This window comes from Cherax quadricarinatus, chromosome 48, assembly GCF_038502225.1.
Source record: "Cherax quadricarinatus isolate ZL_2023a chromosome 48, ASM3850222v1, whole genome shotgun sequence".
Classification (NCBI taxonomy): Eukaryota; Metazoa; Arthropoda; class Malacostraca; order Decapoda; family Parastacidae; genus Cherax; species Cherax quadricarinatus.
The window spans coordinates 30,572,883-30,599,068 of record NC_091339.1 but is presented as its reverse complement, the minus strand read 5'-3'; the positions used below and the strand labels follow the sequence as shown (position 1 = coordinate 30,599,068).

Here is a 26,186-nt window from a genome sequence, read left to right as displayed (position 1 = left end):
CTTGTACCATAATATATTTGGGAACAGGAGTACATCATTGGGGTTTAGATAAATGGGGTGGTACACATAAGCAGTGAGACAGGGAACACAATCAACTTGACGAAAATGAATATAACTTACAAATATAGCACAGAGGACAGTTCACTACAGGAACTAAGCCACAGGTCCCAAGACCTATACAGCACGAGTAATGCGCCAAGCCAGTACTCTGCCCAATGCCTCCAACAGTCTCCTCCAGAGACTTCAGCAGCCTTCTCCCGAGCCCTGCACCCCAGCAGCAGCTCCGCTCGAAGTCTCTGCTCAGGAGCTCTGCACCCCAGCAGCAGCTCCACTCGAATCTCTGCCCAGGAGCTCTGCACCCCAGCAGCAGCTCCGCTCGAATCTCCTGATCATGCTCTTCCTTGGGCTTTTATGGTGGTCCAAGCACCCTCCACAACCACGTGTACGACCTGACGCCTAGGTCTGAGGCGTCAAGAACAAAAGACCTGAGACGTGGGCATGGCTACAGACGTTTGCCAAGGCAAGGTGTGACCATATAATTGGTTAAATTAGGTCTCCCCAGAGACCTCACAAGCCCAGCTGGACTACATCACATCCCCCTTTCTCCCCCAATTTAAAATATCTGAGAACTAGGACAATTTGTCCTAGTTATTAGACTATTTTAATCCTAATCCCTTAAATCTATTACAATACGAAGACAAAATGATACATAATACAAATATAGCACAGAGGACAGTTCACTACAGGAACTAAGCCACAGGTCCCAAGACCTATACAGCACAAGTAATGCGCCAAGCCAGTACTCTGCCCAATGCCTCCAACAGTCTCCTCCAGAGACTTCAGCAGCCTTCTCCCGAGCCCTGCACCCCAGCAGCAGCTCCGCTCGAAGTCTCTGCTCAGGAGCTCTGCACCCCAGCAGCAGCTCCGCTCGAATCTCTGCCCAGGAGCTCTGCACCCCAGCAGCAGCTCCGCTCGAATCTCCTGATCATGCTCTTCCTTGGGCTTTTATGGTGGTCCAAGCACCCTCCACAACCACGTGTACGACCTGACGCCTAGGTCAAGAACAAAAGACCTGAGACGTGGGCGTGGCTACAGACGTTTGCCAAGGCAAGGTGTGACCATATAATTGGTTAAATTAGGTCTCCCCAGAGACCTCACAAGCCCAGCTGGACTACATCACACTGGGTAGGTTACGTAGACCTGCGTCCGAAAATCCTCCAACATGACAAACGAGGGAATTGGATGTCTCAGTGTTATTTTCATCGAGAAAGATCCCTCGAGCATGCCAGCATAAATGCCATGGGACAAACGCCCTACATTGACAGCTTGTATGGTGCCATAGCACCCAAATGTCCGACGAATGCCCACCTCGTCTGCCTCAAAGGGTATATTACATAGACGAACCCACGTATAACACGCCGAGACATCACGCAGGCACACCTCAAGATCAGTGTTGATGACAATCCGTTTTTCTTGAAAGGTGTCCACAGCTCTCACATAAGCAGCAGACGATACAAATTTTACAAAAATTTTTGCGTTGCCATTCAAGGAAATCCCATATAAATCCTCACTTGGGATCCCATACGTATCTCTTATTACAAGAGGCAGAATGACGTCAGCGGTGTCCTGGTATATTGCTCATTTCAACAATTCCAAACATACAGTGTTGACTCTTCGCCTGTTCTCCGCCATCTTGAGAAAATAAAAATTCTCAAAACAGACACCAGAGGGCACCAGCCGCTCGCTCTGCGTCCACCCTTACCAACAGCTGGGTGAGAACTCACCTGTTGTTATTAGCATAATTGTTGAAGTGTTAACATTGTTGTCAGTGTTAACATTTTTATTGGTGTTATCATTGTTGTTGGTGTTAAAATTGTTGCTGGTGTTACCATTTTTCTTGATGTTAACATTGTTGGTGTTGTTAACAATGATATAGGTGAAAACATTCTCGTTTCTGTTATCATTGTTGTTGGTGTTAACATTGTTGTTGGGATTAGCATTATTGGTGTTAACATTGTTATTTTTGCTAACATTCTTGTAGGTGTTAACATTACTGTTGGTGTTAACATTGCTGTTGGTCTTAACACTGCTGTTGGTTTTAATATTGCTTTTGTTATTAACATTGTTGCTGGTGTTAACATTTTTGCTAGTATTAATATTGTTACTGATATTACCATTGTTGTTAAAATTGTTGTTCGTGTTAACATTGTTGTTTGTCAACATTGAAGTTTGTGTTAACATTGTTGTTGGTGTTAACATTTTTGTGTTAACATTGTTGTTGGTGTTAACATTTTCATGGATGTTATCATTATTGTTGTTAGTGTTAACATTGTTGTTGCTTTTAACACTCTATAGGTGTTAGCACTGTTGTTGGTGTTAATATTGTTGGTGTTAACAATGCTGAAGGTGAAAATATTGTTGATAGTGTTATCATTGCTGTTTGTGTTAACAATCACATACCTTACCTCAGTTGGAATTAACAGCCATTTATGTAGGTGTCAAATTAGCTAATTATATAAGAAATAAGTTGCAGGAGATAAATATTAGCAACACTGTAATTTGGTCTGATAATGAGGTATCCTTACAATGGATTCATAATGGAAACAGTAAAAAAAGTTGGAAAAGACCCGGGCCGGGAGAATACCGGCAAAAAAAAAAAAAAAAAAAAAAAAAAAAGTAAAATTGTGTACGTACAAAACAGAGTCACTGAAATTTATCAGATGCAAGAGAAGTATAATAGTTTGGGTCAGCATATGTTAACATTTAATCATATACCTGGTGTGGAGAATCCAGCTGATTTCTTGTCTCGAGGTTTACCTTATGCTAAATTTGTAAATGCTGTATCATGGTTTAAAGGGCCGAGCTGGTTGGTAAATAAAGCTAATTGGTCTGTACAAAAGGTGAATATTGCTCCTGTTGAAATTACTGTGACCACCGCTCCAATAGTTTGTCCTTCCTTAGCCATTGATATAAATAAGTATTCTTCTTTACCCAAACTAATCAATGTAACTAAGTTGGTGTTTAAATTTCTAAACAAAATGAATATCTCATATAAGTTTTCACATCCTCTTGAATACTGAATAAAGAGGGTACAAGAAGAATTCTATGGAAATGAGATTAAATTGATGATGGAAAGAAAAATTGTGAAAGGTTCCATAATTGAGAAATAGGGGCTGTATTTAGAGAACAATGTAATCAGGTGCAGAGGTAAGTTACAAAATGCTGAACTGGGCGATTATGCTAAACACCCTATCTTACTGCCCAAAACTAACAAATTTAATTGTTTTAAATGCCCATAAAAATGTAATGCATGGTGGGGTACAAGATACCTTAAATTGTATTAGGGAAACTTTCTGGATTCCACAAGGACGGCAAAGTGTAAAAAGGGTTATTAAATCTTGTGTAATATGTCGCCGTGTGGATGCCAGATCCTATATGTACCCAGGTCCTCCACCATTGCCAAAGGAGCGTGTACAATTAGTGAAACCATTTGATGTAACAGGTGTAGACTATAGTGGTTCAATCATTTTAACAGGTACTTAAGATGGTGTTCCACTGAAAGTGTATGTATGTTTGTTCACCTGTACTGCTACTAGGGCAGTTCATTTAGAAGTGGCACAGGACTTGTCTGCAGAACAGTTTATACAGCTGTTTCAAAAATTTGCAGCTAGGAGATCCTGTCTGAGGTTGATGATTTCGGATAATGCCACAAATTTTGTAGCAGGTGCTCAACACTTCATAGAATTGAATAATAGTAATGAGGTTCAATCTCTGTTAACCCAACGAGGGTGTACCTGGAAATTTATTACTCCTAGAGCCCCTTGGCAGGGGGGGGGATGGCTGTACGAAAGACTGATAGGCACAGTGAAGAGGTGTCTACATAAAGTACTACACTGGAAGAGTATTAATTTGGAAGAATTCCGTGCAGTGTTAGTAGAGGCGGAGAATCGTATAAATAATAGGTCTCTCTCGTACATGAGTGATACACCTGATGCAGATGTATTAACACCTTCTCACCTAATATGTGGAAGGAAATTGGAAGCTGCTCTTGTCTATAGAGATAATCCAGAAGGAAGTGAAGATTACAATGATGCGGCAGTGTTGTGTGATAAATTTAAAATGGTCTAATGTGTGGCATAAGGAATATCTACTTACACTACGTGAACACTTTTATGGTGCGGTAGAGGCAGTAAATCGACAGAACATCCAACCAGGTGACATTGTGTTAATTGATACTGAACAACATCGAACATTTTGGCCTTTGGGCAAAGTATTGACATTGTACCCAGATGCACAAGGTGTTGTCAGGAATGTCAAAGTGTTGTGTCATGGCCAGGAAAGTTTATGCACAATTAATAAATTGATTCCCTTGGAATTTTAAATGGTATTCAATCAAACGTAAATGAAAATCTAAGGGAAAGTGACGCGAGTGATATTGAAGATAACGCTGACCAAGTGATGCAGGAAAATGAAATTGTAGTAAGACCTACTAGGAGAACAGCCACTCAAGCCAGAACCGGCTGGAATCGACTCTTAAAGGAAGGAGTAATTTGAGCCGTATAGCAACGAACTTCGCCCGGCCGCAGTATAGAAAATAATGTATTTTCCAAAAAAATCCAGTGTGTTTTTTTATGAAAATTAGTGTAATACATTGCATTTAATAAAAATTAATTTGTAAATGAAAAATGGAACTAGCAACGGGGAGAAGCATTGTTGGAACCAGACTCGCCATTGTTTTTTTGAATGTGGTACAGGCATGCTAATGTACTGTGCTTAATTTTCGTCACTCTAGGGGTTATATTGGGCTTAAAACCTCTCAAATAGAAGCCAAAATTGTTGGATGTGCAGTCCTGCATAACTTGAGCATTAAGCAGATGGACAAGACAGCTCCAGGAACCTCAGATAAGATGTCTATGCTTATGTTTATAGTTCTGGCCAGTATTATCATCATAAATGTAGACAGGGGGGCTTTTTGAGTATGATACACAATAATCTCCAGACAAATTGGTGAGTGTTATGATTATAAATTCTCCTTCTGTCATGTGAATATGTATATGTAATCATTTATTAATTTTAATATACAGTCCACAAATTTATAATAATCTTTACCAGAATTCCTGGTGATGTACATTTCATTTGCAAATAATATAGGTCTAGAGCAACTTGTGGATATGACAGTTGTAGGTATCGAAGGGGGACATTTTTTTGCTACCTAGGTGTCCAAAAATTCCTACTTGCCTATGTAACTTTGATAAATAATAATTATTTTTGTTACCATTTACTGGTATGTACATTATGAGTTACATCCAAGTTAATGTAATTTTCCACAGATGCCATCTTTTTCTAGAATAAATCCTAGCACCACACTTAGAGTGTTTATAAAAACTTCACCACAGTGATATGATCACGTCAGCAATAATTGTGTCAGCATCACTACTGACACAATGACACCAGCCTTGACCTTGAAGAGTACAGGGTACACATGGCTGGACCTTGATGTTCTGGGCTGTTGATGCTGCATCAGCTTAGGATACTGCTGTCTGTGTTTTTTAAGATGTTATACATACATTACACATATATATTCATTATACATATATAAATGTCAATGTTAATGTATACAGAAGCTTAAGCTTAATATAAACTTCTTTAAATATATATATAAGAATTTATGTCTATAAACACTACAAAGACTGTGGGCAGACACAGATCACATCTGGTCTGCACTGAGAAAGTGCTTGATAGCGGAGCGAGAGCGGGTGCGCCAGCCCTGCTGGGTGCTCCTTTTCTTGAGTGACAGTGGGGGACAGGTGACTAGTGGGTGACCCCACTCTCGATTTCTTTGAGAGGCACAAGAGTCAGTGTGCTTCTGTTTTCTAAAACTAGTGAGACAGCTTAGCTTAGCTCACCATTCTCTTTAATTGAGAGCAGTGACTCATTTATTTATAAAAACTACAGTTTTTACTACGTTTCCCGAAGGATCTTCGGTTCGTATGTACTTGTACACTGTATTACAAGTTTTTGGGTCACTATGTGGCTACTATCCAGTTCGAGTATGACCACTTGTAGTGAATTGTAGTATGTAATAATGAGTAAGGACTGTAATGTATCTACTTAGCTTGAATGTGAGTTGAATGTCTTCACAGCTACCCCCAAAGGCGTTGTCTTGAGTAGCTGTCAAACCCCAATTCTTAGGGCTGTGGGAAATTAAATTATTGTAAGAATATCAGTAAAATGGGTACCTGGGTGTTAGTTGACTAGTGTGGGTCACATCCTGGGACACTGACCTAATTTGCCCGACATGCGGAGCATAACAAAGAGCTTTCTATATAGAAGTATGTCATTGATGTCAGCTAGGCCTATATACCATGTACATGTACTTGTAGTAAATAAAGATATTATTATTATTATTATTATTATTATTATTATTATTATTATTATTATTATTATTATTATTACTAGTATTATTATTATTATTACTATTATTATTATTATTATTATTATTATTATTATTAGTAGTAGTAGTAGTAGTAGTAGTAGTAGTAGTAGTAGTAGTAGTAGTAGTAGTAGTAGTAGTAGTAGTAGTAGTAGTAGTAGTAGTAGTATTAATATAATTTCCCCAAAGGAGCATTATATCAACATGTCATGTTACTGCTGAAATGATGAGTTCTTACTTTTTTGGGCTCAAAAGCCCACACCTCACTGCCGTCTATAGGATGGTTTCAATCGCCTTGCATCACCAAACACTGCAGTTTCTCCGTTTAACAAGTGAGATTGAAACCTACCTTACTCATTGTATTGTGAGATATAGTGTTAAATGCACCATGTACGACAGGTAATGGTGACTTGATAGAGGTTAAAGTGTAGTTTGAGGAATGTCACACATTTTCCACTCAGTCTGGAAATTTGCAACACTCACACTGGCACACTGTATTCCTCAAGATTTGTCCTTTTTATTTAACAGTAATTTCACAATAGTTCTACCACGAATTTTTGAGACTGCCACTGAGGAACGAAAATCCGTAGATCACTATTATTCTTTGGCATTAAGCAAGTTTTCTCTGACAGATTTCAAAGCAATCTACTCACCCCTGCTGTGGCTTTGCCCTGCACACCTTCCTTATAAAGGACATGCTGAATTCAGTGTTATTTCTCTTCCTTGCTGAACACTGCAACAGAATGCAATACAAGATATCAAATTTCATAACTTAAGATTTATCCAGTGTTTTACGATAGTCTCAGTTTGGAAACAAAGTGATACACTGCCGGGTCACCAAAATGGAAGAGACCCGGGCCGGGATTACCGGCGAATCAAATAGAATAGAATACAGAAAGTGATACAGGGTTTTCTTGTAAATTTTCCTCCTATGGTAAGAGAGTAAATTCCTCTCATTTCATTACCACTCATATTGCAAGACACAGTGATGCAGGAAAGAGGTTATGTGACTGCACTCTGGTATGCTGCTTTCATCTGCTTCCAATTAATTTATTGATCAAGAAGCACGACTGTAGACTGTAAGCTTACATACCTAGTTCTCAAAGTTCCCACCAGAGGACAGGTCTCTCGGTGGGTATGCCCAGACCTGCCTCTCACTCGGTGCCAATCAAACCTACAGTCATCAAAGCCTACCCCTCTCTCCCTCGCTGGGCATGGCTCTCCTGGGCCAGGACAACTAAACACACTGCCTGTGTACCCACAATCTCTGCAAATAAAGAAGGAAGTCTCTGAAACCTTTATCATTTGTCGCTGCCTTGAAAACACACACAACTAACCTATTATAATTGGTGACAGTAGCGCTCGCAGCAAGTTTGTTTGCACGGAGAGAGGGAAGGAAGGGCAATGAAGTTGTCTTCATTTCATCAGCCTACACAAGAAACTTCTCTCTCTCAATGAGTTATCCTGATGCTGTGTCTGCAAGTCTCAGCATCCAGACACAGGTACAAGCATATTCTAGCCGAAATTTGCTGAATTTATTTGGGAAATACGAGCGGCATCACCTGGAGCTTCACAGCACCCCAAGCTGTTCTCAAGTCAAGTGTACAGCATCACCTGAATGGTTCTGCTATTGTTTTCAGCCCAGCACAGCTATTTCAGCAAATCAGAGGTGAGTTTGTGGTGTTTCCTGTGTCTACTGTGGGTGTTTCTCCCTGTGGTTGTGGGTGGGAGAGAAGGAAGCGCCTGAGTTCCTCACTTCACATACCCACCCTCACCCCATGCTCCTACCACCTCACTCTCCACCACAATGCTCTCACTCCCTCTGCTGTTTTTCTGTGAATTCAGTGTGAATTCTTTGCCAGAGGTCACTTGAAGCCAAGTGGATCACGAAGCCACGTGTGAACGAAGCCACGTGGAGCAACCCACGTGGGGTGTACTCACCTAGTACTCACCTAGTTGAGGTTGCGGGGGTCGAATCCGAGCTCCTGGCCCCGCGTCTTCACTGGTCGCTACTAGGTCACTCTCCCTGAGCCGTGAGCTTTATCATACCTCTGCTTAAAGCTATGTATGGATCCTGCCTCCACTACATCGCTACCCAAACTATTCCACTTACTGACTACTCTGTGGCTGAAGAAATACTTCCTAACATCCCTGTGATTCATCTGTGTCTTCAGCTTCCAACTGTGTCCCCTTGTTACTGTGTCCAATCTCTGGAACATCCTGTCTTTGTCCACCTTGTCAATTCCTCTCAGTATTTTGTATGTCGTTATCATGTCCCCCCTATCTCTCCTGTCCTCCAGTGTCGTCAGGTTGATTTCCCTTAACCTCTCCTCGTAGGACATACCTCTTAGCTCTGGGACTAGTCTTGTTGCAAACCTTTGCACTTTCTCTAGTTTCTTTACGTGCTTGGCTAGGTGTGGGTTCCAAACTGGTGCCGCATACTCCAATATGGGCCTAACGTACACGGTGTACAGGGTCCTGAATGATTCCTTATTAAGATGTCGGAATGCTGTTCTGAGGTTTGCTAGGCGCCCATATGCTGCAGCAGTTATTTGGTTGATGTGCGCTTCAGGAGATGTGCCTGGTGTTATACTCACCCCAAGATCTTTTTTCCTTGAGTGAGGTTTGTAGTCTCTGGCCCCCTAGACTGTACTCCGTCTGCAGTCTTCTTTGCCCTTCCCCAATCTTCATGACTTTGCACTTGGTGGGATTGAACTCCAGGAGTCAATTGCTGGACCAGGTTTGCAGCCTGTCCAGATCCCTTTGTAGTTCTGCCTGGTCTTCGATCGAGTGAATTCTTCTCATCAACTTCACGTCATCTGCAAACAGGGACACCTCAGAGTCTATGCCTTCCGTCATGTCGTTCACACGTGCCGCAAGCCACATGGCTTACCAAGCTACTTGCTGTGGCCTGCTGCCCGCATCACCCATGACGTCATCGTCGCCTGATGTCGCCCTGGATATCTGCCTGATGTCACCTCGCGATGTCACCCCATGACATCCATCACGACGTCATTCCAGGACGTCACCTCTCAATGTCTGCTGACGTCACCTTATGACGTGACCCACGATGCTGCCTGACTTAAGAACATAAGAACATAAGAATGGAGGAACACTGCAGAAGGCCTACTGGCCCATACAAGGCAGGTCCTTATCAAAACGACCTCTGTGAAAGTTGAGACACATTTGCAACATCTGGATATCTTTATTGTAGACGTTTCGCCATCCAGTGGCTTTATCAATACAGATTCTAGGACATAATAGGAAGACAGTAGAACTATATACAAAAGATGAGGTAATCAGTCCCTCGGCCTTGGAGTTAGTGTTCACAGCATCGTGGTGGAGGAGAATCTGGAGCAAAGGCAAGAAGACTGACGTTTATATAGGCGTCAGTGGAAGGGACGGGCAGCAGACGAGGGCAGTCACTGGTAGGCGGGATCCCCCAGTGGAAGTAGGTCCTTCCCAAAGAGATGGGTTAGTTGCAGCAGCCGTGAAGAAGGTCTTGTAGATGTCCTCTGAACCAAGATTCCATGATGTTGCAGTGTCTGACAAGTTGTGTAAGAAAGGTATAAAATACCGACAATATGAAAGTTAAGACACATGTGCAACATCTGGATATCTTTATTGTAGACGTTTCGCCATCCAGTGGCTTTATCAATACAGATTCTAGGACATAATAGGAAGACAGTAGAACTATATACAAAAGATGAGGTAATCAGTCCCTCGGCCTTGGAGTTAGTGTTCACAGCATCGTGGTGGAGGAGAATCTGGAGCAAAGGCAAGAAGACTGACGTTTATATAGGCGTCAGTGGAAGGGACGGGCAGCAGACGAGGGCAGTCACTGGTAGGCGGGATCCCCCAGTGGAAGTAGGTCCTTCCCAAAGAGATGGGTTAGTTGCAGCAGCCGTGAAGAAGGTCTTGTAGATGTCCTCTGAACCAAGATTCCATGATGTTGCAGTGTCTGACAAGTTGTGTAAGAAAGGTATAAAATACCGACAATATGAAAGTTAAGACACATGTGCAACATCTGGATATCTTTATTGTAGACGTTTCGCCATCCAGTGGCTTTATCAATACAGATTCTAGGACATAATAGGAAGACAGTAGAACTATATACAAAAGATGAGGTAATCAGTCCCTCGGCCTTGGAGTTAGTGTTCACAGCATCGTGGTGGAGGAGAATCTGGAGCAAAGGCAAGAAGACTGACGTTTATATAGGCGTCAGTGGAAGGGACGGGCAGCAGACGAGGGCAGTCACTGGTAGGCGGGATCCCCCAGTGGAAGTAGGTCCTTCCCAAAGAGATGGGTTAGTTGCAGCAGCCGTGAAGAAGGTCTTGTAGATGTCCTCTGAACCAAGATTCCATGATGTTGCAGTGTCTGACAAGTTGTGTAAGAAAGGTATAAAATACCGACAATATGAAAGTTAAGACACATGTGCAACATCTGGATATCTTTATTGTAGACGTTTCGCCATCCAGTGGCTTTATCAATACAGATTCTAGGACATAATAGGAAGACAGTAGAACTATATACAAAAGATGAGGTAATCAGTCCCTCGGCCTTGGAGTTAGTGTTCACAGCATCGTGGTGGAGGAGAATCTGGAGCAAAGGCAAGAAGACTGACGTTTATATAGGCGTCAGTGGAAGGGACGGGCAGCAGACGAGGGCAGTCACTGGTAGGCGGGATCCCCCAGTGGAAGTAGGTCCTTCCCAAAGAGATGGGTTAGTTGCAGCAGCCGTGAAGAAGGTCTTGTAGATGTCCTCTGAACCAAGATTCCATTCCACGATGCTGTGAACACTAACTCCAAGGCCGAGGGACTGATTACCTCATCTTTTGTATATAGTTCTACTGTCTTCCTATTATGTCCTAGAATCTGTATTGATAAAGCCACTGGATGGCGAAACGTCTACAATAAAGATATCCAGATGTTGCACATGTGTCTTAACTTTCATATTGTCGGTATTTTATACCTTTCTTACACAACTTGTCAGACACTGCAACATCATGGAATCTTGGTTCAGAGGACATCTACAAGACCTTCTTCACGGCTGCTGCAACTAGCCCATCTCTTTGGGAAGGACCTACTTCCACTGGGGGATCCCGCCTACCAGTGACTGCCCTCGTCTGCTGCCCGTCCCTTCCACTGACGCCTATATAAACGTCAGTCTTCTTGCCTTTGCTCCAGATTCTCCTCCACCACGATGCTGTGAACACTAACTCCAAGGCCGAGGGACTGATTACCTCATCTTTTGTATATAGTTCTACTGTCTTCCTATTATGTCCTAGAATCTGTATTGATAAAGCCACTGGATGGCGAAACGTCTACAATAAAGATATCCAGATGTTGCACATGTGTCTTAACTTTCATATTGTCGGTATTTTATACCTTTCTTACACAACTTGTCAGGCACTGCAACATCATGGAATCTTGGTTCAGAGGACATCTACAAGACCTTCTTCACGGCTGCTGCAACTAACCCATCTCTTTGGGAAGGACCTACTTCCACTGGGGGATCCCGCCTACCAGTGACTGCCCTCGTCTGCTGCCCGTCCCTTCCACTGACGCCTATATAAACGTCAGTCTTCTTGCCTTTGCTCCAGATTCTCCTCCACCACGATGCTGTGAACACTAACTCCAAGGCCGAGGGACTGATTACCTCATCTTTTGTATATAGTTCTACTGTCTTCCTATTATGTCCTAGAATCTGTATTGATAAAGCCACTGGATGGCGAAACGTCTACAATAAAGATATCCAGATGTTGCACATGTGTCTTAACTTTCATATTGTCGGTATTTTATACCTTTCTTACACAAAACGACCTCTACCCAAAGCTACCCAAGAATTAACTCCCGTACCCAACGACACTAATCAAACCCAGCCCCTCCCGCTCAAATATTTGTCCAATCCCTTCCCAAAGCCACCCAAGGTCTCAGCCTCCATCACCCCACTGGGAAGATTGTTAAGAATATAAGAAGAACACAAGAAATGAGGAAAACTGCAAAAGGCCTACTGGCCCATACTTGGCAGGTGCATGTCAGAACCAACCCATTAACAAAAATATTTGTACAACCCATCCCCAGAGCCACCCAAGCAACAAGCCCCGACAACCCTCCCCCCCCTCCTATCAATGTGCAAGTCCCGCTAAAGTCCATCCCCTCTCACTCATAGAATACAGATACAAGGAACACTGCAGCAAGCCAACCGGCCCACACTAGGCAGGTCTCCCTCAAACCCAGACCCACAAACAAAACCACCTGCCCAGCCCACCTTCTACTCAATCCATGGAAAAAGCTTTGATAACCAGGGCACTATTAAAGAGGGTACTGAGGGAGCTGAAGTACCTGGTCCATCACCAGGGCACCGAGGGAACTGAAGCACCTGGTCCATCACCAGGGCACCGAGGGAACTGAAGCACCAGTGGTGACGTGTACTTAGCTCTGTGAAGACCTGTTTGTGTGCTCTCTGTGAATCTGTACCAGGATGCCCTCTCTTGAGCAACTTTACAAGCAGCTGAGAGAAGAGCTCAGAGTTGCTAAGATGGAGATACGGCGATTAACGGAGGAGAACAAGAGGATTCGTAGTAATCCCTCTGTTGTGAGTCCCCAGGTTAAGAGGGGAGCTTGGTCAGTGGCCGGGCAACATGGAACCAAGCTGAAGATCAAGAAAACGGTTGGAGAGGCAGAAACAACGAGAAACCAGAAGACTACCGTGGAAACTTCCAACTCATTCTCGGTGCTACCTGAAGAATGTGAGTGTTCTACTGGGAATGCCACAACGAGCACAAAAGAAGCATTGGCAGACGTGAGTAAGACATCCCTAGAAACCCCAACGAAGACCATCGAAAACGTCTTGACGAATTCTACAAGTGGTGTAATGCTATCTGGCGAATGTGAGTCGACTACTCGGAGCATCACGACGGACGACGCCAAGGAAGGTAAAAACATTGTTGGTTTAGAAAGACACGTAAGCAAACACTATAACATATTTATTAGAAAACGTTTCGGTCCTGGGACCTTGATCACTTCTAACATACAGAGGTAGAAAGACATTATATATATAGGCGGAGAGTGAGATGTGACGCACGTGACCTGAGGAATGTCATAAGAACATAAGAATGGAGGAACACTGTAGAAGGCCTACTGGCCCATGCGAGGCAGGTCCTTATCAAAACAACCTCTGCCTATGATGAGGACCAGTAGACGATGAAATCATGTGACTCCTGCGTTGTTGGGTTGGTGCTGCTTAAGTATCATGTATGCCAATGTTTTTGAAATTTTGTAGTTTCCAGTGTTGCGTTCTATAGTGTCGGTGACGGTGATTAGTGAGGCTTCTAGGCACCGTCGGCGTCTGAGGTCTGGTTCGGTGAGAACGAGTTGTGCCTCGTTCCAGTTCATCAAATGCCCCGTGGAGTCTCTGTGGAGGACACAGGCGTACCTTACATCGTCTCTGTTAGAGGCATTTCGATGCTCATTCAGGCGGACTGCAAGATCTCTGCCTGTCTCGCCTACATATTTCTTGGGACAGAACCCACAGGGGATAGTGTAGACGCCTGCTGTAGAAGTTAGAGGTGTGGGGCTGCGTTTAGTAGTGAGGTCTTTGATAGAGGATGTGTTTATGGTGGAAACGTTGATGTTACTCATAGCAAGTGCCCGGCGAGTATTCGTGGCAACATCGCCACATGGGAGTACTATGAACTGTTTAGGGGGCTGTTCCATGGGCGGTTTGTTGAGGATAGCTTGTGCCTTGAGTCTGCAATCTCGGATGAAGAAAGATGGGAACTGAAGACGTGTAAAGGCTTGTGTTATGTAAGTGCATTCTTCTTCTAGAAAACAAGGGCTGGAGATGCGAAGAGCTCTCAAGAAGAAGCCAATGAGGACTCCTCTCTTAGTGCGGGTATCTTGGTGTGAATAAAAGTGTATAAGATCGTCCTTGTTGGTAGGTTTTCTATACACTTTGAAGAGAAGTTTGTCACTGTCGGGAGATCTGCACAGTAGAACGTCGAGGAAAGGAAGTTTGCCATCATTTTCGAGTTCAAGTGTAAACTTTATTGATGGTTCAACTGCATTGATCTTGTTGAGAAGGGCCTGGATATTGAGACGTCTTGGATAGAAAACCAATATATCATCAACGTATCTTAGCCAGGTAACGGTGTTGGGAATGAGGGTGCTGAATTTCTCTGTCTCCAAGTTTTCCATGAAGAGGTTGGCAAGCACAGCACTGAGCGGGCTGCCCATTGCCATCCCAAAGCATTGTTTGTAACAGTTGTCCTGATACTTGAAGAAGTTGAAATTAACACACAGTTCCACTAGATTGATGAAATCTAGAAGAGGTAAAGGGAGGTCGTGGTTTTCAGTGAGCCTCTGTCTCAGAATGTTGATTGCAGCGTCAGTAGGAACGTTGGTAAAGAGGGCTGTGACATCGAAGGAAGCCATGCTTTTGTTTTTGACATTCAGGTTGGAAATTCGGGAGAGAAGGTCACCTGAATGTTTGAGGTGGGCTTGACTGATAGTGCCCAGAAGCGCTGAAAGGTATTTGGCAAGGTGGCCGGCTAGTCTGTGTGGTGCACTCCCTATGCCCGAAGTGATAGGCCGTAGTGGGATGCCAGGTTTGTGTGTCTTAGGAAGGCCATACAGGCGTGCTGGTTTCGGTTGACCTGGTAAAAGTTTAAGTAGTTTTTTGCCTTGTTCTGATTTTCGTAAGATGCTACGAGCCTTTTGAAGGAAAGTCTGGGTACTTTGAAGTAGCACTGATTCCGATACAGGCTGGTATGTGTTGGCATCGTTGAGAAGATTTAAGACTTTATTGTTGTAGTCGACAGTGTTGAGTAACACCACACCACCTCCTTTGTCAGCGGTTGTAATGACGATATCATCGTTGTTGGCCAAGTTCCTGAGTGCTTGGATGTATCTTCTGGGAATGACCGGTCTTGAAGGCTCAGTAGCTGCAGCAGTGATGATTCCTTGGACAAAGCCCTTTTGAAACTCGGAGTCTCCAAAAGGTTGGTTCTTGGTTACCATATCCACCAGATTATGTTTCTTGTTGATGCCAGTAGTAAACTTGAGCCCTAGGCTGAGGGCTTCTGTCTCGGTGACGGTTAGTGTATAGGAAGATAAGTTATTTATGATTTCTGGTCGTCCCATTTCGCTCCATTTGCTGTGGGAACACAGGTCTTGTAGTTTTCGTGATAGCTTCAATTTCTGTTGGATGTTGGCAGTGGTAACTTGGCTGAGTATATATTCTGCAGTCCTTCTGTCAGGAGTAGGAAGTGAAGCACGAATCTGAGCGGCACGTAATGAGGCCTCCTTCTGAGCATGTCGCAGTTCATCAGAGCTTTCTCTAAGGTAGGCGTAAACAGCAGGAGAGAAAGGGTGTCTAGATGTGGTCAGTTGTCGAGGAGTGGACCGTGGTATCACCATCTCAGCAATACAGTCTTCTAGGAAGATGTGTCGGTTCCGAAGACTATTAGCTTTGAGTAGGAGAGAAAGGTATTCTCTGTATGCTATGTCCATAGTGTGTTGCAGTGTCAGACAAGATGGTATAAACCTTGGTAATAAATACCGACAAGTTGGTTTAGAAAGACACGTAAGCAAACACTATAACATATTTATTAGAAAACGTTTCGGTCCTGGGACCTTGATCACTTCTAACATACAGAGGTAGAAAGACATTATATATATAGGCGGAGAGTGAGATGTGACGCACGTGACCTGAGGAATGTCATAAGAACATAAGAATGGAGGAACACTGTAGAAGGCCTACTGGCCCATGCGAGGCAGGTCATTCCCAGTCATTCCCGGTCATTCCCAGAAGATACATCCAAGCACTCAGGAACTTGGCCAACAACGATGATATCGTCATTACAACCGCTGACAAAGGAGGTGGTGTGGTGTTACTCAACACTGTCGACTACAACAATAAAGTCTTAAATCTTCTCAACGATGCCAACACATACCAGCCTGTATCGGAATCAGTGCTACATCAAAGTACCCAGACTTTCCTTCAAAAGGCTCGTAGCATCTTACGAAAATCAGAACAAGGCAAAAAACTACTTAAACTTTTACCAGGTCAACCGAAACCAGCACGCCTGTATGGCCTTCCTAAGACACACAAACCTGGCATCCCACTACGGCCTATCACTTCGGGCATAGGGAGTGCACCACACAGACTAGCCGGCCACCTTGCCAAATACCTTTCAGCGCTTCTGGGCACTATCAGTCAAGCCCACCTCAAACATTCAGGTGACCTTCTCTCCCGAATTTCCAACCTGAATGTCAAAAACAAAAGCATGGCTTCCTTCGATGTCACAGCCCTCTTTACCAACGTTCCTACTGACGCTGCAATCAACATTCTGAGACAGAGGCTCACTGAAAACCACGACCTCCCTTTACCTCTTCTAGATTTCATCAATCTAGTGGAACTGTGTGTTAATTTCAACTTCTTCAAGTATCAGGACAACTGTTACAAACAATGCTTTGGGATGGCAATGGGCAGCCCGCTCAGTGCTGTGCTTGCCAACCTCTTCATGGAAAACTTGGAGACAGAGAAATTCAGCACCCTCATTCCCAACACCGTTACCTGGCTAAGATACGTTGATGATATATTGGTTTTCTATCCAAGACGTCTCAATATCCAGGCCCTTCTCAACAAGATCAATGCAGTTGAACCATCAATAAAGTTTACACTTGAACTCGAAAATGATGGCAAACTTCCTTTCCTCGACGTTCTACTGTGCAGATCTCCCGACAGTGACAAACTTCTCTTCAAAGTGTATAGAAAACCTACCAACAAGGACGATCTTATACACTTTTATTCACACCAAGATACCCGCACTAAGAGAGGAGTCCTCATTGGCTTCTTCTTGAGAGCTCTTCGCATCTCCAGCCCTTGTTTTCTAGAAGAAGAATGCACTTACATAACACAAGCCTTTACACGTCTTCAGTTCCCATCTTTCTTCATCCGAGATTGCAGACTCAAGGCACAAGCTATCCTCAACAAACCGCCCATGGAACAGCCCCCTAAACAGTTCATAGTACTCCCATGTGGCGATGTTGCCACGAATACTCGCCGGGCACTTGCTATGAGTAACATCAACGTTTCCACCATAAACACATCCTCTATCAAAGACCTCACTACTAAACGCAGCCCCACACCTCTAACTTCTACAGCAGGCGTCTACACTATCCCCTGTGGGTTCTGTCCCAAGAAATATGTAGGCGAGACAGGCAGAGATCTTGCAGTCCGCCTGAATGAGCATCGAAATGCCTCTAACAGAGACGATGTAAGGTACGCCTGTGTCCTCCACAGAGACTCCACGGGGCATTTGATGAACTGGAACGAGGCACAACTCGTTCTCACCGAACCAGACCTCAGACGCCGACGGTGCCTAGAAGCCTCACTAATCACCGTCACCGACACTATAGAACGCAACACTGGAAACTACAAAATTTCAAAAACATTGGCATACATGATACTTAAGCAGCACCAACCCAACAACACAGGAGTCACATGATTTCATCGTCTACTGGTCCTCATCATAGGCAGAGGTTGTTTTGATAAGGACCTGCCTCGCATGGGCCAGTAGGCCTTCTACAGTGTTCCTCCATTCTTATGTTCTTATGACATTCCTCAGGTCACGTGCGTCACATCTCACTCTCCGCCTATATATATAATGTCTTTCTACCTCTGTATGTTAGAAGTGATCAAGGTCCCAGGACCGAAACGTTTTCTAATAAATATGTTATAGTGTTTGCTTACGTGTCTTTCTAAACCAACTTGTCGGTATTTATTACCAAGGTTTATAGCTTGCAGAATGTCACATTCAGAGTTTTAAATTGTTCCAAGTAGATAGAAGTATCGGGAAGGGGGGTGGGGTGGCATTGTATGTCCGAGATCGCTTGAACTGTTGCATAAAAACGGGTATTAAGTCTGAAGTAACACATACAGAGTCTGACTTGACTTAAGAAATCGTAATGACACGATTGCAAATAAACCATACCCCCGGCCGGGATTGAACCCGCGGTCATAGAGTCTCAAAACTCCAGCCCGTCGCGCTAGCCACTAGACCAGCTAGCCACAATAAGATTCATCCAACTAGGTATATTTCTACACCATAGGAAAGTTAGCACAGGCACCTCTGTGACCACAAATGCAAGTTTTTACAGACGAATCTCCAGCTAGCGTGGCCGTGACGAACTCTAGCTCAAGTCCCTTCACTGCCGTCAACATGACTTAAGAAATCGTAATGACACGATTGCAAATAAACCATACCCCCGGCCGGGATTGAACCCGCGGTCATAGAGTCTCAAAACTCCAGCCCGTCGCGCTAGCCACTAGACCAGCTAGCCACAATAAGATTCATCCAACTAGGTATATTTCTACACCATAGGAAAGTTAGCACAGGCACCTCTGTGACCACAAATGCAAGTTTTTACAGACGAATCTCCAGCTAGCGTGGCCGTGACGAACTCTAGCTCAAGTCCCTTCACTGCCGTCAACATGACTTAAGAAATCGTAATGACACGATTGCAAATAAACCATACCCCCGGCCGGGATTGAACCCGCGGTCATAGAGTCTCAAAACTCCAGCCCGTCGCGCTAGCCACTAGACCAGCTAGCATTTGTGGTCACAGAGGTGCCTGTGCTAACTTTCCTATGGTGTAGAAATATACCTAGTTGGATGAATCTTATTGTGGCTAGCTGGTCTAGTGGCTAGCGCGACGGGCTGGAGTTTTGAGACTCTATGACCGCGGGTTCAATCCCGGCCGGGGGTATGGTTTATTTGCAATCGTGTCATTACGATTTCTTAAGTCATGTTGACGGCAGTGAAGGGACTTGAGCTAGAGTTCGTCACGGCCACGCTAGCTGGAGATTCGTCTGTAAAAACTTGCATTTGTGGTCACAGAGGTGCCTGTGCTAACTTTCCTATGGTGTAGAAATATACCTAGTTGGATGAATCTTATTGTGGCTAGCTGGTCTAGTGGCTAGCGCGACGGGCTGGAGTTTTGAGACTCTATGACCGCGGGTTCAATCCCGGCCGGGGGTATGGTTTATTTGCAATCGTGTCATTACGATTTCTTAAGTCATGTTGACGGCAGTGAAGGGACTTGAGCTAGAGTTCGTCACGGCCACGCTAGCTGGAGATTCGTCTGTAAAAACTTGCATTTGTGGTCACAGAGGTGCCTGTGCTAACTTTCCTATGGTGTAGAAATATACCTAGTTGGATGAATATTATTGTGGCTAGCTGGTCTAGTGGCTAGCGCGACGGGCTGGAGTTTTGAGACTCTATGACCGCGGGTTCAATCCCGGCCGGGGGTATGGTTTATACAGAGTCTGTTTGGATAGAATTTTCAGAGGGGCATGAAAAATTAATTTTAGGTGTGATATACCGTCCCCCAAATTTAGATAGGGACCAAGGGAGACTACTATGGGAGGAAATTGTTAGGGCCACAAGGCACGATAATGTAGTAATTCTAGGAGACTTTAACTTTAGTCATATTGATTGGAATTTCTTGACTGGGAATTTAGAATCATACGATTTCTTAGAAGTAGTTCAGGATTGTTTTTTGAAGCAGTTTGTGACAGAACCTACAAGGGGAAATAACCTGCTTGACCTAGTTCTGGCAAACAATGAATCCCTTGTTAATAATTTAGAAGTTTCAGAGGAACTGGGTTTGGAAATAGGGTAGTTGATGAGTGGAACAGTCTACCTAGTTGAGTTATTGAGGCTAGGACTTTGGGTAGTTTCAAATTTAAGTTGGATAAGTACATGAGTGGGAGGGGTTGGATTTGAGAGGGACTTGCACATCGGAGCTTGTTTCTTGGGTGGCATTGAAAATTGGGTTGGTCAAATGTTTGTTAGTGGGATGAATTGTAAAGGACCTGCCTAGTATGGGCCAACAGGCCTGCTGCAGTGTTCCTACTTTCTTATGTTCTTATGTTCTTATGGTCCATCACCAGGGCACCGAGGGAACTGAAGCACCTGGTCCATCACCAGGGCACCGAGGGAACTGAAGCACCTTGTCCATCACCAGGGCACCGAGGGAACTGAAGCACCTGGTCCATCACAAGGGCACTGAGGGAGCTGAAGAGCCTCGTCCATCACCAGGGCACCGAGAGAACTGAAGCACCTGGTCCATCACCAGGGCACCGAGGGAACTGAAGCACCTGGTCCATCACCAAGGCACCGAGGGAACTGAAGCACCTGGTCCATCACCAGGGCACCGAGGGAACTGAAGCACCTTGTCCATCACCAGGGCACCGAGGGAACTGAAACACCTGGTCCATCACCAGGGCACTGAGGGAGCTGAAGAACCTGGTCCATCACCAGGGCACCGAGAGAACTGAAGCAACTGGTCCATCACCAGGGCACCGAGGGAACTGAAGCACTGAGGGAACTGAAGCAGCATCACCAGGGCACAGAGGGAGCTGAAACCTGGTCCATCACCAAGGCAGCGAGGGAGCTGAAGCACCTGGTCCATCACCAGGGAACCTAGGGAACTGAAGCACCTGGTCCATCACCAGGGCACCAGGGCACCGAGGGAACTGAAGCACCTGGTCCATCACCAGGGCACCGAGGGAACTGAAGCACCTGGTCCATCACCAGGGCACAGAGGGAGCTGAAGCACCTGGTCCATCACCAGGGCACCGAGGGAGCTGAAGCACCTGGTCCATCACCAGGGCACCTAGGGAACTGAAGCACCTGGTCCATCACCTGAAGCACCTGGCACCGCACCTGGTCCATCACCAGGGGGAAGCAACTGGTCCATGAAGAACTGAAGCACCTGGTCCATCACCAGGGCACTGAGGGAACTGAAGCACCTGGTCCATCACCAGGGCACCGAGGGAACTGAAGCACCTGGTCCATCACCAGGGCACCGAGGGAGCTGAAGCACCTGGTCCATCACCAGGGCACCGAGGGAGCTGAAGCACCTGGTCCATCACCAGTGCACCGAGAGAACTGAAGCACCTGGTCCATCACCAGGGCACCGAGGGAACTGAAGCACCTGGTCCATCGCCAGGGCACCGAGGGAACTGAAGCACCTGGTCCATCACCAGGGCACCGAGGGAACTGAAGCACCTGGTCCATCACCAGGGCACCGAGGGAACTGAAGCACCTGGTCCATCACCAGGGCACTGAGGGAGCTGAAGACCCTGGTCCATCACCAGGGCACCGAGAGAACTGAAGCACCTGGTCCATCACCAGGGCACCGAGGGAACTGAAGCACCTGGTCCATCACCAGTGCACCGAGGGAACTGAATCACCTGGTCCATCACCAGGGCACTGAGGGACCTGAAGAACCTGGTCCATCACCACGGCACCGAGAGAACTGAAGCACCTGGTCCATCACCAGGGCACCGAAGGAACTGAAGCACCTGGTCCATCACCAGGGCACCGAGGGAACTGAAGCACCTGGTCCATCACCAGGGCACCGAGAGAACTGAAGCACCTGGTCCATCACAAGGGCACTGAGGGAACTGAAGCACCTGGTCCATCACAAGGGCACTGAGGGAGCTGAAGAACCTGGTCCATCACAAGGGCACCGAGGGAACTGAAGCACCTGGTCCATCACCAGGGCACCGAGGGAACTGAAGCACCTGGTCCATCACCAGGGCACCGAGGGAACTGAAGCACCTGGTCCATCACCAGGGCACCTATGGAACTGAAGCACCTGGTCCATCACCAGGGCACCGAGGGAACTGAAGCACCTGGTCCATCACCAGGGCACCGAGGGAGCTGAAGCACCTGGTCCATCACCAGGGCACTGAGGGAACTGAAGCACCTGGTCCATCACCAGGGCACCGAGGGAACTGAAGCACCTGGTCCATCACCAGGGCACTGAGGGAACTGAAGCACCTGGTCCATCACCAGGGCACCGAGGGAGCTGAAGCACCTGGTCCATCACCAGGGCACTGAGGGCACTGAAGCACCTGGTCCATCACCAGGGCACCGAGGGAACTGAAGCACCTGGTCCATCACCAGGGCACCGAGGGAACTGAAGCACCTGGTCCATCGCCAGGGAACCGAGGGAACTGAAGCACCTGGTCCATCACCAGGGCACCGAGGGCACTGAAGCACCTGGTCCATCACGACGGACCCACTATGCTGCCCTGATGTCATCTCGCAACATATGCCTTTTTTGAGAGGGTTTTCCCTCAGGGTGAAAGGGGCTGAAAAATGCCGAAGGGGCTGAAGGAGGCAGATACCACCCTTTCTGTAGAAATATTCTCCACAATATACACTGTAACATTGTTCACTACCACTTGGTGTAATATACAGTGTAACATTGTTCACTACCACTTGGTGTAATATACAGTGTAACATTGTTCACTACCACATAGTGTAATATACAGTGTAACATTGTTCACTACCACTTGGTGTAATATACAGTGTAACATTGTTCACTACCACTTGGTGTAATATACAGTGTAACATTGCTCACTACCACTTGGTGTAATATACATTGTAACATTGCTCACTACCACTTGGTGTAATATACATTGTAACATTGCTCACTACCACTTGGTGTAATATATAGTGCAGGTAGTGAATCAGAAAGAGGTTTTCATCAGTGTTTATCCCTGTTACAGGAGTCACCTGGAGGAGTTCTGGGGTTGTCTTACTCGTGAAGGAGTGAAACTACTACGTGAGTGTCCCCAACTGACTGATCTCTACCTGGCTGTGGTGAGTGACAACCATGCTCGCTCTCTTCTGCCACAACTACACCAGACTGTGACCTCCACACTACATCAACTTAGGCTACTCAGTGAGTGTTACACTGTGTTCTGTGTTTTAATTTGTGTGATGGTGCTATTTGCGCACTACATACCCTGACAACACTGTCCAGTCTTGTCGGCAACACGGCCTACCATGAGAAAACTGCCCTCATTGCCCACACTGTCAAACCTGATATCACTGTCCTCATTGAATATTGTTCACCCTGACAGCACTGATCACCCTAATAACACTGTCCACCCTGACAACACTGACCAACCTGACAACACTGTCCACCGTGACAACACTGTCCACCCTGACACACTGTCCACCCTGACAGCACTGTCCACCCTGACAACACTGTCCTTCCTGACAACACTGTCCACCTGACAACACTGTCCACCCTGACAACACTGTACACCCTGACAACACTGTCCAGACAACACTGTACTCCCTGACAACACTGTCCACCCTGACAACACTGACCACTCTGACAACACTGTCCGCCCTGACAACACTATCCTCCCTGACAACTCTGTTCACCCTGATAACACTGTCCACCCAGAAAACACTGTCCTCCCTGACAACACTGTCCACCTTGACAACATTGTTCACCCTGACAACACTGTCCACCCTGACAACACTATTCTCCCTGACAACTCCGTTCACCCTGACAACACTGTCCACCCTGACAACACTATCCTCCCTGACAACACTGTCCTTCCTGACAATACTGTCCACCCTGACAACACTATCCTCCCTGACAACACTGTCCACCCTGACAACACTGTCCTCCCTGACAACACTCTCCACTCTGAAAACACTGTCCACCCTGACAACACCTCCACCCTGACAACACTGTCCTCTTTGACAACACTCTCCACTCTGACAACACTGTCTACCCTCACAACACTGTATACCCTGACAACACTGTCCACCCTGACAACACTGTCCTCCCTGACAACACTCTCCACTCTGACAGCACTCTCCACCCTGACAACACCGTCCTCTCTGACAATACTCTCCACACCTGACAACATTGTCCACACTGACAATACTGTCCTCCCTGACAACACTCTCCACTCTGACAACACTCTCCACCCTGACAACACCGTCCTCCCTGGCAATACTCTCCACACTAACAACATTGTCCGCCCTGTCAACATCGTTCAAACTGACAATACTGTTCACTCTAATAACATGCTCATTGGGGAAGCCAGGTATAGATACTCAAAATCCTGGAAAGAGGAATTAATGTACAATTGCTATGGATGGCTTCAGACATTGGATTACTCCTTCATGGTCAAGCTGATACATCAGTCACGAACAGAACCCTGAAGGAGAATGTAGAATTCAACCTCGGTATATCTGTGTCTAGCATTTCGAATAAAATTTTAGGAGAGAAGTAAATAATGAAACTTAATGGTATAGGAATGAAATTAGAAGCCTGAGTAGATCTATAAATCACTATGATAATATGGAGCAAGTTGCAATATGAATAGACTGACTGATGTTGTAGTGCCAGGCTTAGGCTTGGTTACAAGTACTTCTGGCAGTTTGGGAGATGTACAGATAATGACCAAACGAATTGCAAATGATGTGGCTAGGCCTATGGTTACTGTCTTGAATACTATGTGCTTAATTGTCCACTTATTAAGGAGTATTAAAATAGACAGTATAATATCCAATGTGACATTTCAAGATAACTCATTTATGAAAATAAAATACCAGATATATTAAGCAAATTTTCTAAATTTGCTTGTAACTGATAAGTGAATTATAGAAAGAAATCAAGATGTACTCCTGTAAACCCTTATGGGGCCTAGTTCCTAGGCGTTTAGTGTAGACATATGCTCTTGTGCGTCACATATCCATCCACAGGATGACTATAGGGTGCATAATAAACTAGTCACTTCGGCGGCAAAATATAATCTCCATGACAACACTGTCCACCATGACAACACTATGCAACATGACAACACTGTCCACCATGACAACACTGTCCACCATGACAACACTATGCAACATGACAACACTGTCCACCATGACAACACTGTCCACCATGACAACACTGTCCACCATGACAACACTGTGCAAAATGACAACACTGTCCACCATGACAACACTGTCCACCATGACAACACTGTCCACCATGACAACACTATGCAACATGACAACACTGTCCACCATGACAACACTGTCCACCATGACAACACTGTCCACCATGACAACACTATGCAACATGACAACACTGTCCACCATGACAACACTATGCAACATGACAACACTGTCCACCATGACAACACTGTCCACCATGACAACACTATGCAACATGACAACACTGTCCACCATGACAACACTATGCAACATGACAACACTGTCCACCATGACAACACTGTCCACCATGACAACACTGTCCACCATGACAACACTATGCAACATGACAACACTGTCCACCATGACAACACTCTGCAACATGACAACACTGTCCACCATGACAACACTGTCCACCATGACAACACTATGCAACATGACAACACTGTCCACCATGACAACACTGTCCACCATGACAACACTGTCCACCATGACAACACTGTCCACCATGACAACACTGTGCAACATGACAACACTGTCCACCATGACAACACTGTGCAACATGACAACACTGTCCACCATGACAACACTGTGCAACATGACAACAGTGTGTAACATGACAACACTGTCCACCATGACAACACTGTCCACCATGACAACACTGTGCTACACGACAACACTGTCCACCATGACAACACTGTGCAACATGACAACACTGTCCACCATGACAACACTGTGCAACATGACAACACTGTCCACCATGACAACACTGTGCAACATGACAACACTGTCCACCATGACAACACTGTGCAACATGACAACAGTGTGTAACATGACAACACTGTCCACCATGACAACACTGTCCACCATGACAACACTGTGCTACACGACAACACTGTCCACCATGACAACACTGTGCAACATGACAACACTGTCCACCATGAC

The 26,186-nt window shown here is 45.5% G+C and overlaps 1 protein-coding gene across 1 annotated transcript in view; it reads left to right on the top strand.

The window, feature by feature from the left end:
• Positions 1-26,186, top strand: part of LOC128704703 (uncharacterized) — a 136,214-nt gene that overhangs the window by 15,227 nt on the left and 94,801 nt on the right. Inside the window, exon 2 of the mRNA XM_070095058.1 lies at positions 23,024-23,199. Coding sequence (XP_069951159.1) covers positions 23,024-23,199 — 176 coding nt within the window. The remainder of the gene's footprint in view (positions 1-23,023; positions 23,200-26,186) is intronic.